Below are 13549 nucleotides of genomic sequence, written 5' to 3'. Positions count from 1 at the left end.
TCATGTCCAAGGTTATAGAGAGCTGGACCCCTTCCCAGCTGTTTTCGGGCATACAACAGACTACACCCTGGAATGGATACTGGAAATTTAACTGAAGGGAGTCCCTTGTTAACAATGGAGTTTTATTCCTACATTGGCAATACATCCCAAATGCAAAACTATCCTATGCTAATTGCTCGCAAAGTAGTAAAGTCATAGCTACACTAAAATATTCATATGTAAAAAATAGGTAATATCCATCCATTGATTCATTCTCAACACCACTTATCCTTTTCTGGGTTGCGTGGGGCGGGAAACATTGCACTCACGTTCAGACGCTGCCTGCATCAAAGTCAAGGGAGTGTAACACTCTAGTATTGACTGGCAAAAATTATAACATATTAAAACATTAGTATTGTAAGTATGCTGTTTAGGTCTGGGGTGGTCTAGAGGTTTGAAAGCCACAGGTCTCTGCACCAAATTATTTCCATGCCCACTCACACACCTACCCATTCCTCACCACATTAATCCCAACCGCAGGCATTTTTCTGTTATTGAGCTTTGCCGCGGGGGCGCCTGTACCCCAGGTACAGCAAATAATTTAAAAACACACACACACACACACACACAAACCATATAATCCCTTTTGGGCAGAATTAATATTTTCTTCTTTTTTTGAAGCAACACTGCTTTTATGTGGGGGCAGGAGTGCACTAGCTTCCTAATGCTGGAGTAATTGTAGATAATGGAGTTTTAAGGACAGCTGCCGATGCAGGTTTAAGTAGGATTTGAGTGGAGATTTATGGCGGAGGGAGAACGAGTGGTCGGGTGCAAAAGTTGGAGAGGTGTCGGTGCGAGCGAATGAGGAGGAAGTCAAGGAGGGTTTGTGGAGAAGGAGGGTTTTGCCGCGGCTTATCCTGGCGAAGGCGAGGAGCAGGTGAAACGGGGGGGGGGGGATTGGGGGACTAAACGGCTATGTCCTATTCCACAGCAAAAAAAAAAAAAAGAAACTCAAATAAAACTGGTCGGTAGTTTAGTGTGAAACGAGAGGACGTCTGGCTCCGGGAAGAAGGGGGGAGGTTACGGAGGGCACAAGTTGGATAACTAATTGGGGGGATATGAAATGAGGCTTGACTCAATCTACACCCTTGAATCAACTCTGCCCTGGAGCATGCATCAAATGGGCTCCCTGAGTGCGCACACACACCTTGATTACACCCTTTCGATGTTACGCTCTGACTCCTCGTTGGGGGAAACTTGACAGCAAAAAAGGCAGAACTCAAAAAGGGCAGTTGAGATATCGGTCAATTCTTAGCACGGGCACAAATGTAGGGAAGTAATATCATCTAAACGCATCGCCATGAAAGCGATTTGAGAGTCGGGGCGAGTGGGGGTACAGGGGGGGTCGGCTCGCTGTAAAAGCAGTCGTGTGTGGCTCCTCGGTTGCCGTGGCACTCACACTTTATGAGGTATGGAGGTGGCGTCTCCCCTTTTAACGATACAGTTTAAATGGAAAAGCAGGAGCTTCTGTCGGTACCAAGGACTCGATGTGCCCAACCCCTGCAACCTCCATCTGACTCATTTGAGGCAAAGGTAAAGAGTATTCTCTCAGATCTGGAAAGTTTCACTCAGACTTGAATAAAACATGAACGTAACCGCAATAACACGAGTATCAATCCATCTATCTGTTTTCTACCAAGTGTCCTGTTCTAGGGTCCTTAGAATTTAACCCTCCTGGCTTTGGCCAGAAGATAGAAGCTACCCTTTTGGCTGCCCGTCAATTACAGGGTACACGTCAAGACAGACAACCATTGGCAAGCATCACGTTTACTCCAATCTCCCAAAGTGAAGTGAAGCGTGTGCTGACTTTTAACATGAATTTGGATGTGATTGGGACAGATCAACATCCCCAATTATAAGAGGGTGTGCACGATTGTGTAACCATATATGTCTCATTTTTCATTTTTACTGCCATGCTCAAATATTTATTTTTTTGAATCTGTTGTTCAGGTTATAGCTCTCATCATTTATCTAGTTCTGGAATTTAAACTGGGGTGTGTAGATTTTTTCTAAGCACTGTATGTAGTATGAGCTTAGCTGTACGTGAAAACCAAGTAATGCAGTGAAGCCAAAGACTGCGCAGAATCCCTCTCACCTACTATTCGACATTCTAACAGGACAACATGTTGCACTAATAGAATATTGATCTGACAAACAGCATGTGAGCCCAAAACCTGCGCTCTTTGTGAACTTTGTTGCAGTCTACTTCCTTGTGAATGCGTGTATGAATGTGTGCGTGCGTGCGTGCGTGCGTGTATGTGTGTGAGTAGGAGGGGGGGATTATAGTGAGCCATTGACAGTGGTTTATGAAAAGGTAGTAAGGCAGATACTGACGCTTAATCCTGACCCACTCAGTCGGTGCCCTTCATGGGCCAACTGAAACATTTTGACTTGTCTTCATCTTTTCTATTTGCCTAAATTCATTTTTGCGTTGTGAAAAAAAAATAAAATAAAAAAATAACTACACCTCACTGATTCCATGAGGGGAATTAAGATGCTTTTTAAGCAGTGTTCCCAAAAGAATTTAATAGAAAATTGGACAAAAACAAATAATGTTCCTATAATGAGATTATATATTCTTGTGATATTTGCATGTCATCCATCCATCTTCTACCTCTTTGCCTGGTCGAGTCACTGGGGCAGTAACTTTAGCAGGGATGCCCAGACCTCCCTCTCCCAGCCACTTCATCAAGCTCTTCTGGGGTATCCCGAGGCATTCCGAGCCCAGCAGAGATGTAGTCTCTCTAGCGGGTCCTGGGTCATGCTTGCCCGGAATACCTTACCGGAGAGGCATCAGGGAGGCATCCAAATTAGATGCCCCAGCCATTTCAACTGGCTCCTCTCAATCCGGAGGGAGGCTACCCGCTCATCCACCGGGGTGAACCCCAGCATACAGGCCCTGAGGCAGGAAGCAATAAGTATATCTACACCTGCTCAGTGTCTCTCACCGTGGGTCCAAATTCTCTCAAGAGGACTGGTACCAGAGCCGAAATGGTGCATACAGGAGAGGCCGACTATATGGGCTACTTCCCTGCCAAAAGAGATGATATTCTATGACCCTAGAGCTTGTTTCTGTAGCTGGGGATCAGATCGCCAAGGTCTGACATTGCACCTGACCCTTATGCCCCCTCTCACAGGAGGTGAGCCCATGGGAAGGTGGACCCATGTTACCCTTTCGGGCTGTGCCCGGCTGAGCCCCATGGGTGCAGGCACGGCCACCAGGCGCTCACCTTCAAGCCCTACCACCAGGCCTGGCTCCAAAAGGGGGTCTTATGACCCCCATTCAGGGAAGGGAAACCGAGATCCAACATTTGCACTCGTCATAGGGGTTTTGGAGTCGCACTTTGGTCCCTCACCTTACCATGGGTGACCCTACCGAGGCCATGAAGCCCCAAACAACTTTGCTCCGAAGATCATCGGGACACACAAACCCCTCCACCATGATAAGATGACTGCTCGAGGAGGGGATATATATATATATATATATATATATATATATATATATATATATATATATATATATATACACACACGTGTGTGTGTGTATGTGTATGTGTGTGTGTGTGCATTTGTCCTCTTCAACACATTTTTGGAGAGTTTGTTTATCTTGCTGGAAGGTACATAAGGATTTAACTTATTTTTTAATCTGTTCAAAGCCACTAAATTTTGAGAGAAAAGTCAGCCTTTTATGTTTACTAAAATGTTCAACTCCTTGAATGCCATTGACTTCATCACCTTGCATTGTCTACAGATCGATAAAATATAAATTATCCATCCATCCATCTATCCATTTTCTGAGCCACTTATCCTCACAAGGGTTGTGGGAGTGGGGAGGCTATCCTAGCTATTATCGGGCAGGAGGCAGGGGGTACACTAAACTGGTTGCAGGGCACATGGAGACAGACAACAACACTATGACACCTAGGGGCAATTTAGAGTCTCCAATCTATGCATGTTTTTGGGATGTGGAAGGAAACTGGAGCGCCCAGAGAAAACCCACGCAGGCACAGGGAGAATATGGAAACTCGACACAGGCAAGGTCGAGAATACAACCCCAGTCCTCAGAACTGCGACGCCAACGATCTAACCAGATGTTTCACCGTGCTGCCCAAGATAAATTATAAAAGTATGAGAATCAGAACAAATTTTTTATTGATACTATACATTATCATTTTTAGATGCACAATAAAATGTAATATACTGTCTGTTACATATGAAAACTGCAACTGTTTGGAAATGAACCCACGTGAACACACTCACCGTGTGTGCTGTGTAATGTAGTGTACAGTGTGACTCATATGAGCCCACCATCAGCAGTTATTCCCAGTGCAATAAAACAGGCAGACTAACTAATGGAACCACCCACACACAAAGCATACTTTTTTTTTGTATTTCACATGCACCGCCTTCACCCGCAAACGCATACACGCACACACACACACACACGTGCATGCTTTGTCCCAGCCCACTCATTGCTCGTTAGCTGCTACGCGGCATGCTTTTTTTTTTTTTCTTCGTTTTGTTTTTCATGCTGTATCTTGCGGCCACTCGCCATGTGGCTGCACACACCAACTTCCCCGAACAAAATTCCTCCCAATTACTGTTTGACTTTTCCGCCATTTCTCCTTGTCAGCCCTCCTGTCTTTAATCAGCACGTAAACAAACAAGGCCATTGTCTTGGGTTGACTTTAGATGGGGGGCTAAGAGGAACGTTCATGTGGTTAATCCTCAGGACAAGCTACTGGAAGAGTTTGTCCTGGTGATGCTGGGCTCACAATTTTTTTTCATCTTTTCCTTCTCTCTCTCATTGTGACTCAGCAGTTTAACAACCACTCCAACTCTTCCCCCATGTTCTGTCCTGAACGAGAGCGTGGCTTTATTTTTGCCTTGGCAGAATCAAGAGGTTCGGGGTTTAAATATCAGTTTGCACATCCTCCCTGTGGTTGTATGGTTTTTCACAAGTACTTTGGCTTCCTCCCAAATTCCATAACCATGCATGTTAGGTTAATCAATGAAGAGAGGAATGTGAGTTTGCATTATTTGTTTTTAGATGCCCTGTGATTGACACGCCACTCATCTCAGGTGTACCCCCTGCCTCATGCCCCAAATCGGATGAGATTGGCTCCGACGCACCTGTCACCCAAAAGGAATAAAACTAGGCCTAGAAGAATGGATACTGCATTGTAGATTTTTGGACCTCTTCTGAGATTGTGAAGGAGTCATATTGAGGAAATTGCACAGATGGAGAAGCAAGGAACTGGAACCAAAGAGAATGGTGAAAAATAGTGGTGGTGAAAAAAGTGGGGGTGGTGGATTTGGATGGAATGGAAAGGTAAAAATGTCAAGAGAGTGAAGAAACCCAGTTGTTGTGAAAGTAAGGTAAAGAATAAAATGGAATAATGGATGGAAAAGGAAGCAAAACAAGGATATTGAATTGAGTTTAGACCAAATGGATACAGGGAAAAAATGGAATGCAGTGACATTGGAAAAAGGAAGAGAAACAAAGGGAGAGAAATGGACAAATGAATACGGTGGAGGTGAAAGAACAGAAAAAGAAAAGAAGAAATAATTTGCTAGGATGAGAAAGAAGGAGGGAATGCAGATGTGAAACAAAAATCAAGTAGATGGAAAAGAAATGTAATTGAAAGGGGAAAAAAAATTAACCTCATTGGATGGAAATAAGAAGGATTAAAATAATCATTGAATCATACTGAAAGTGGGAAAGAAGAAAACATTTTTTGTTTTGCCTTGTGAAATGATGGGACTCCATTATCCAATATCGAAATTCATTTTGGGAGAAAACCTCTGAATTTTCGGAACTCCAGTTTCCTTGCCAGCGTTGTATTGAGCAGAACAATGATGCAGGAGTTGTGCTCTCGGGAGGAAGTCATGTGACTCACCTCTGCCTTGAGGGCCTTGAAAGGGGCTTACTGTAGAAATGAAATATTATTACTATTAGTAGTAGTAATAATAATAATAATTGTAGTAGTAGTAGTAGTAGTCTGCCAGAAGTCAGCAATGATAGTCACAAATGGGATAAAGGATGAAGATGATGGCTGGCTATATGGATCTCCTGATCTCTCATCAATGGCTGCTTCTTTTCTATTCCGTGGTGTGCACTTCAAGCGGAAACACTGGCATTTCCAGCAGAAAAAACTCTAAAGTCTTTTTTTTTTTTTTTTAGGGGGAGGGGCAGTTTATTTCTTGTTAAACTGGCTGATCTTGCTGGAGCCCAGACTTGGATTTTTTAATTGGTTGAGGAAGTGGACTGTCCCAGCTGGCAGCCCGGTTTAGAAGCGGCGGCCCAGCCCAACTGTAAGTCAACTAAAACAACTTCCAAGCATTCCTTCTTGGAGGGATGACAGCACCAACACCCTCATTTCATTTCCTTGCTATTTGTCAGCTTTCTCCCTATTCTTTCTCTCTTACTCTCTTTGTGAAGCAGGGATGTTAACAATCACCCCCCTCCCTTACATTCAGCAGTTCTGCCTCATTACAGCTAAAGAAGCAGCTAAATTAGTGCAGGAGCGCGTGCACCTGTCAGTGACGGGAAGAGATGGCGGTGACGCGGGGAAAGGAAGGTAAAGGAAGCGCATACTTAAACACGCTTATTAACCAAACTCGGTCGACTTCTCATCTTCCAGCGTCTGCTTCATTATTAGCGGCGTTTCTACAGCAGAGGCAATATTTGCTGACCGATCAAAAGTGTCTGGCCCAGTTTTTTTTTTTTTTTTTATTATCTTGAAAGATTTATCTGATAATCCCTCCTTAATTTGTCCCTGTGGTCACTTCTGGGGTGGGGGTTGAGGTGGTGGGGGAGAGAAGGTCGGTTTCATAAGCGCAGGGTAAGAACTTGTCATAAATTAACCTCCTGCGACCCTGCTTCTGTATGCAGGGACATTACATGCGGGCTTTTCCATCTTCATAATCAGAATCCTTTTTAATACCGACACAGCAAAGCACAGAATTGGGATGACTACTGGATTTTTCTTTTTTTTTTAATGTGTATTATTGGCCTGTCTGGGGAAAAAAAGGAGCAATAGAAATTGTTGTATGGATGTTTACTATGATTTGAGGAAAGACTGCATCATTGCAGTTCTCTTAGCAACTAAGAAGCGGTATGGAAAATGAATGGATGGATGTTGATTATGTAAGGAAGTGGAACCCAAGACTATTAAACGAGATATTGCACAACGGACCAGTCACCAGTCAATCGCAGAGCCAGCACAATGTCATCACCTCAAGCATTTCTTATTTTTCTGGTGTTTCATTTTGGCAAAGTGGTTGTTTATGGTATCACGCATCACTGAAGGCTCGGTTTCAAGATTCAAAAACCGACTTTCAAAGACTCCATTGTCTCCTGCCGTGAAAACCAGTTGTGAAGAGAGGAGAGGTGGGAAGATTTGATTTTAGTCATTACTACTTCAAACACACACTACATTGTTTATTGACACACCCAAACCCCCACCTGATCCATGGCATGAACTGAGATTTATTTTGGAGAACCATTGATTTTTGATGAATACATTCATTGCATACTCGTCAGGTTTTACCAGGTTTTTTTTTGTCCGAGGGTGTAGAAACAGAGACGATGTCAGATTTTAAAAATTCAGTTCTTGTTTTTTTCCCCCCCACACGTTTAACCCAAAAGGATTTAGAGTATAGACTATCTCATTTTCAGCCCTGAGGTTTACAAAACCGCTGTGTCACCCTGTCCCTCCCCCCACCCCGGTTGACCATCAATTTGAGATTGTCACATTTACTGGCTGCTTTTTTCATTAAAACAATAAATAGATGAAAATTACAAAATTCCCACCCGTGTCCATCCACCTAACTGTCTGCTCGGATTACCGTTTAACACAAACCAAGGTTGAAAATCCCATCAGGTGGAACAAAAGTAATTCCTGCGCAATAAGGAGGACCAATGGCCGCATAACGGGGGACAATGCCATGTTCATTCCACGACTATTTGTCCATTCGCCCCCCGAAATAGGCATGGTGGCTCTGCACAACGCAGTGGGCAGAGTAAATACTTTCATCCCACTGGGATAAGAAAGACAATGGGGCCATTTTAATTTCTTCTCTAAAGCGGATAGTAGAAGGAAAATGATACAGACTTAATTGATGATTAGGAGTGCACAGGGATCATTTGGAGGGTTCTCGCATCCGGTTTCTCAGCAATTTTTTTTTTTTTTTTAGACTAGACTTTTTGTAGCATAATTGCCACTGCTCTGGGGGCTCTGTGGGTGGAATAATCTCACGCTAAGGACAAATTGATCAGCAGCAGACACAATTAGTCCCATAAAAGGATACATAAACGAACTGTGATGTCCAACTAAAGAGGAAAAATGAATCCACTGGAGCTCAGGGTAAAACCTACACCTGGAATCCCGTGGACAAAAACACTACATATGTTTCATTTTGCTTAAAATTGCATATAAAACAGCAGTTTTGACACAAAAATCTGGGAAATCTATGCATACCTCTCAATTTAGATAAAGCTGCTCCCATACCGCACCATGAATGACATCAAATGCTTTTGAAATTGAATTCTAACCTCTTAGTGACACTATTTAGGACCTGTAAAGCATTGGGCCAGGAAAACATCAATCAGTACATTCCTTATTTATCACCCCAGTTTTCCAGAAATCCAGTCTTCTTGCACAGTTTGTCGTGGCTGCCTTTACAGTAATTGCTCATTTAGTCATTGGGCACTCCAATCCTACCACCATTGTCCGTCTGCAGCTACAGTCAACATGTCAGTCATTATTGCAAAACTTCCGATTCATTGTGACATATTTCAGTGTTTGGGAATTTTATATTTATATATATAATTACATGACATTACACTTTGTACGTTTACAGTAGCACATACAACCTGGGAAGTATTTCTTACAATGAGTGGAAGGAACCTTATTTTGCCAAAATGAATCTCTTTCAATCTTTTTTTTTAAATATTCAGCAATTTATGAGAGCAATAGAATAAACTTTTCACATAGCATCCATGCTAGTATCTCTTCCGAAAGTGCACATGATTGTAGTAGTTGTGGGACAACATGCAATCTCCTCCTGACCCCATTTTCATATGATGCATACATGAGTCAATCTTTGGAATTTTCCATGTTGTGTGTGTGTGTGGGGGGGGGGGGGGCAACCTAGAATTTTTGGAACACATTTCCCCCAGCGGTGTGCTCATTTAGCGGCCTCATCATCAACAAAGTCGAGATGTGCTAGCTGCTTTTCCCCACCCCCCACACTCCTCATCCCAACAAAAAGACAATGGAACTTTACACATATGAGAACTCATCACATTACATAGACTGTGAAATCAGGAGTCGGTGTGGAAGGAAAAGCAGAGGAGATATTATGCATGATGGGAGGAGGAAGACAGACAAAGAGAAGCTGGTGTGTGTGTGTGTGTTTTTTTTCTTATCCTCCAACATTATAATTGGCTTTTGGGCTTCACTCGTGCCCAATTAGCATGCTTGTTACACGCAAACACTGGCAGCTAATTGGCCCGAGAGGAGAGAGTGGCGTGGCCCCCCGAGAGGAGAGTGCAGCATTCATTTGAAGATTAGCTCCTCCAATGTCACGAGGCAGTTTGGAAAACACTTGTAAGTAACGTTTCAGTGCGGCAACAAATGCAAATATTAGTTACACTTCCTGCCTTTATGGCCAGATGGCATTGTTACTGAGGGGATATCATTGTTGTCGAATATTTGGGCAATCAAGGAGGCACTTGGACTTACTTTGGGGGAAAATAATCTTCAAACACGCTGTCTTAAAAGCATTCTTCTTTATCAATCAAATACACCTGCAGATATGTATCCCCTTAAAATAGAATTTTCTGTGCTTGTTTTGTAGCTCATTAATAATAAGAAAAAAACAGCGAGAATATCCTTGTGTTTTCTTCAATACCAATAAAATATACATTTTTAGATGTACTTGGCAAAAATTGGTACGATAATCAATGTTTTTCCAAGTCGTTTGCAAAGCAAAACTGGTTCTGGATTATGTAAAGCTCCAGATGAGAATAAAACAGTAATGAGACATATTGATGTTATCATAACAAATCGACCAGTCTTGCTGCTATCATGAGTGACATGTGAGACTGCCCAGTGACTGTATGACCAAAAAAAAAAAAAAGATTGTTATAGAACGTTTGAGCAAGTATGTGGGCACCAGGACTGATTGGGGGAAAGTCAATTTTAAAGATGGCATGAACAGCGACTGAATGACAGACTATGATAGTTGTGTGTGAACGGATTTGGGCACGACAGCAGACTTCAGAGGACTTCAAAAGTGTACATGTGTTTTCATAAATTGTCAGTGATTGGCGCACCTGTAATGACTGACAAGCGAGACCATCCAATGACTACTCGAATAGTGACTGAAAAGTCAGTCAATGCAGACTAGGGCCGCACGATATTGGGGAATGGGAGGGGTGGGGAATGACATTGTGATTCACTCTAACCTTACCGTATATATTGGGATTTTGGGGGGAAAAAAAATACAGGATAACATACACGTAACATGAAAACCAACGCAAATGTATATTTTCCTTCTTGAGAGAGACTGCTCAGCACAAAAGTATAAAGAGTCCACCTGTATATAAATTCACTGTAGTATTGAGCAATAGTCCTTGACTTGATGGTAAAAATTGTCTTTTCATGCCCAGTTATACTGCAGATAGTCATTATTACATTCCTAACCCCATTATTTGCTCATAATCTATTATTTTAATGATATGTAGACATATGCATTCGTATTTTTTGCATACGTTTCGTATAGTATGCATTTCTGGTGTGTTATGTGACAGAAGAGTCTCTGCTAGGATGAAGAGCAAAGTTTATAAAACAGTGGTGATGCCAGCCATGATGTACGCTTTAGAGACGGTGGCACTGAAGAGACAACAGGAAGCAGAACTGGAGCTGGCAGAAATGAAGATGTTGAGGTTCTCGCGAGGAGTGAGCAAGTTGGATAGGATTAGAAATGAGCTCAGTAGAGGGACAGCCAAAGTTGGATGTTTTGGAGACAAGGTTCGAGTGAGCAGACTTTGATAGTTTGGACATGTCCAGAGGCAAGAGAGTGAGTATATTGGTAGAAGGGTGCTGAGGATGGAGCTGCCAAAGAGCGAGAGGAAGACCAAAGAAAAGGTTGATGGATGTTGTAAGGGAGGACATGAGGACAGTGGGTGTTAGATAGGAAGATGCACGAGATAGGCTTAAATGGAAAAAGATGACACGCTGTGGCGACCCCTTACGGGAGAAGCCGAAAGGAAAAGAAGATATGCATTCGTATTTCTATATTTGAGTGGAATAGTTGAAGCAAAATGCATTCTTGGATATACTTGAAGTTTGTCCCTTCAGTAATGCTGTGGTTCTCCCCACTCCTAAAGTGTAATCTGTTTTGAAATTCATTTGTTTGTCACATTCAGAAGAGCGATACCGTAAATGCAGGCGTGCAAGTTTTCCCTGTGTGCTCATTAATAGTTGTCATCCAAAAAATAAACATAATCTGTAACTCTGGACTTCTGTGTGTGTATCTTATTTGAAGGTTTATAATTTACCATAACCTCAGTACTAATCTTATTACCATGCCCAGCCAAGTCCTTCTGATGGTCACTTATTAATATTACAGCTTGTTGTTGTAGTTTACCAACAAACAAACGACAACAAAACAATATTGTGCAGGAACTTGCGTACATAGTGTTGATGATGCCCAAACGAGATATTGTGCTGCCCTAAATCAGTCCATACAAAAAGATGGGAAAAATGTATACTACGCCGTTTAATATGTGTACTATTTATTCAGTTCTGCTCATGATCTTTACATACAATTTATCAAGTAACCCTACTGAAGTTTTTTTAGGAGAACCAGCATCACTCCCTCTAATGCAATTCCCCCAAAAAGTGTGAGTAAAAAGTTATTTAATTAAATAAGCGACAGCAAATTAAGGAAAACCTCCCAGCCAGTGCAGCAGTGACGTAATAATCATATTTGAGCATATATACAGGCCACAGACACAAGGACAACACAGAACATCTTTATTAGCCCTCAGTGTGCAGCCTGGGTCCTCCATGAGATTGCAGGACTGACCCCTCACTGATGCACGGTACAGGTCTAATGTTTACCCAAAGCCGGAAGAGCAGGCTATTAACCTCTTCCGAGATAGAAGACAAACAAGAGCGTCCTGTCTTGAGGCCAATAAAGACAGAAACCATCACGACAATCATCTCATTACTAAGCCACATGGGGTGGCGGGATGGTGCAGCAGCGAGCCACTCCCCTCAGGGATGCTCTTCGGGTGCAAGTTGAAGTACCTCAGATACGCCAAAGGGTGCAAACATGATTAACCCAAAGGCTGAAGGTAGACGAACCACCCCCACCCACACCCCCAAGTCCCTCAAACACCTCTTGGCTCCCTTCTTTGCACACAATTCTCTTTGGTCCCCGACCTCATCCAGCCCCCTTGTGGTTTAAGATCCCTCAGCTATCATTAAAGCTCCAACTTGCCAGGAAGGCTAGAGTGAGGGGTTGGTGGTGGCAGTTGGGGAAGGAGGGCAAGGCGGGGGTTCTGGAGGGATGGGGGGCTCCTTTAGGACCCACGAGCGTAATTCAATCACACCTCGATAATTCCCCTGATGTGAGAGCCTATTCCCTACTCATACATATAACCTGCATGGAGGGCTTTCTCCTGGGACAGCTTTACGAGGCACCCCCCACCAGGCAGTTTTTTTTTTTTTTTTTAACCTGTGGCTTTTTCATCAGACACCCCTCGCTTGATTGGGACAAAAGTTTAGCATTTGACGAAGGTTAGATGGAAAGTGGAGGACAAAGAGAGAAAATAAATGAACAAAACAAAAACACCAGATGGTGATATACATGGTTAAAAGAATTGTTCATACTTACGGTTTGATTATATGTGATAATGAGAAAGGGATTCCTCAGGGCAATTAGTGTTTGCGGCTGCCATATTGTGAGAGGACGTGGGAAGGGACGGATGTTATGAAGCAGCGCTGAACAAATATCTTCATTCGCGTGATTTAGCGCAAAAAGATACCGCAAGGTGAGATGGACCATTCCCCACATACAGTACCTGTGTGTGTGAGACAGGCTGATGTCTATATAGGTCGCCATCCCAACCTGGCCAAGCAGGGATTGGGGGGAATTGGGTGGTGTCGAGGTTCAGGGACAATAAGGCAGGAGGATAAACTTACCCCTGGCAGAGTCTTCTGTTCATGGAGGGCGCTCTGGGCTTTCAGTGCTGACTCTCTGGCACAGTATGTAAGAAAGGCACATCCTGCAAATAGAAGAACGTTTCTAATTCAATGCATTCTAAATTTTGTACAAGTACTGTAGGAAAAAAGTAAAATTAGGTTGTACAGTAGCAGCAGAAATTCCATATGGATGCTATAAAATGTAATAGATAATAGAGGGCATACAGTAGTGTACATTTCAGCATATTAATGATAGAATTGAATTTGTCCCCATTAGGCTGTGAACAAAA

At 42.9% G+C, this 13549-nt stretch overlaps 1 protein-coding gene across 3 annotated transcripts in view; it reads right to left on the bottom strand.

Moving 5' to 3' along the window:
• The window catches only part of celf6 (CUGBP Elav-like family member 6), a 194949-nt gene that overhangs the window by 162609 nt on the left and 18791 nt on the right, over positions 1–13549 (bottom strand). For all 3 annotated transcript variants that reach the window (XM_061814633.1, XM_061814635.1, XM_061814634.1), the window contains exon 2: positions 13260–13342. In XM_061814633.1, coding sequence (XP_061670617.1) covers positions 13260–13342 — 83 coding nt within the window. The remainder of the gene's footprint in view (positions 1–13259; positions 13343–13549) is intronic.

This window comes from Syngnathoides biaculeatus, chromosome 3, assembly GCF_019802595.1.
Source record: "Syngnathoides biaculeatus isolate LvHL_M chromosome 3, ASM1980259v1, whole genome shotgun sequence".
NCBI lineage: Eukaryota > Metazoa > Chordata > Actinopteri > Syngnathiformes > Syngnathidae > Syngnathoides > Syngnathoides biaculeatus.
This window is presented reverse-complemented; position numbering and strand designations above follow the sequence as displayed.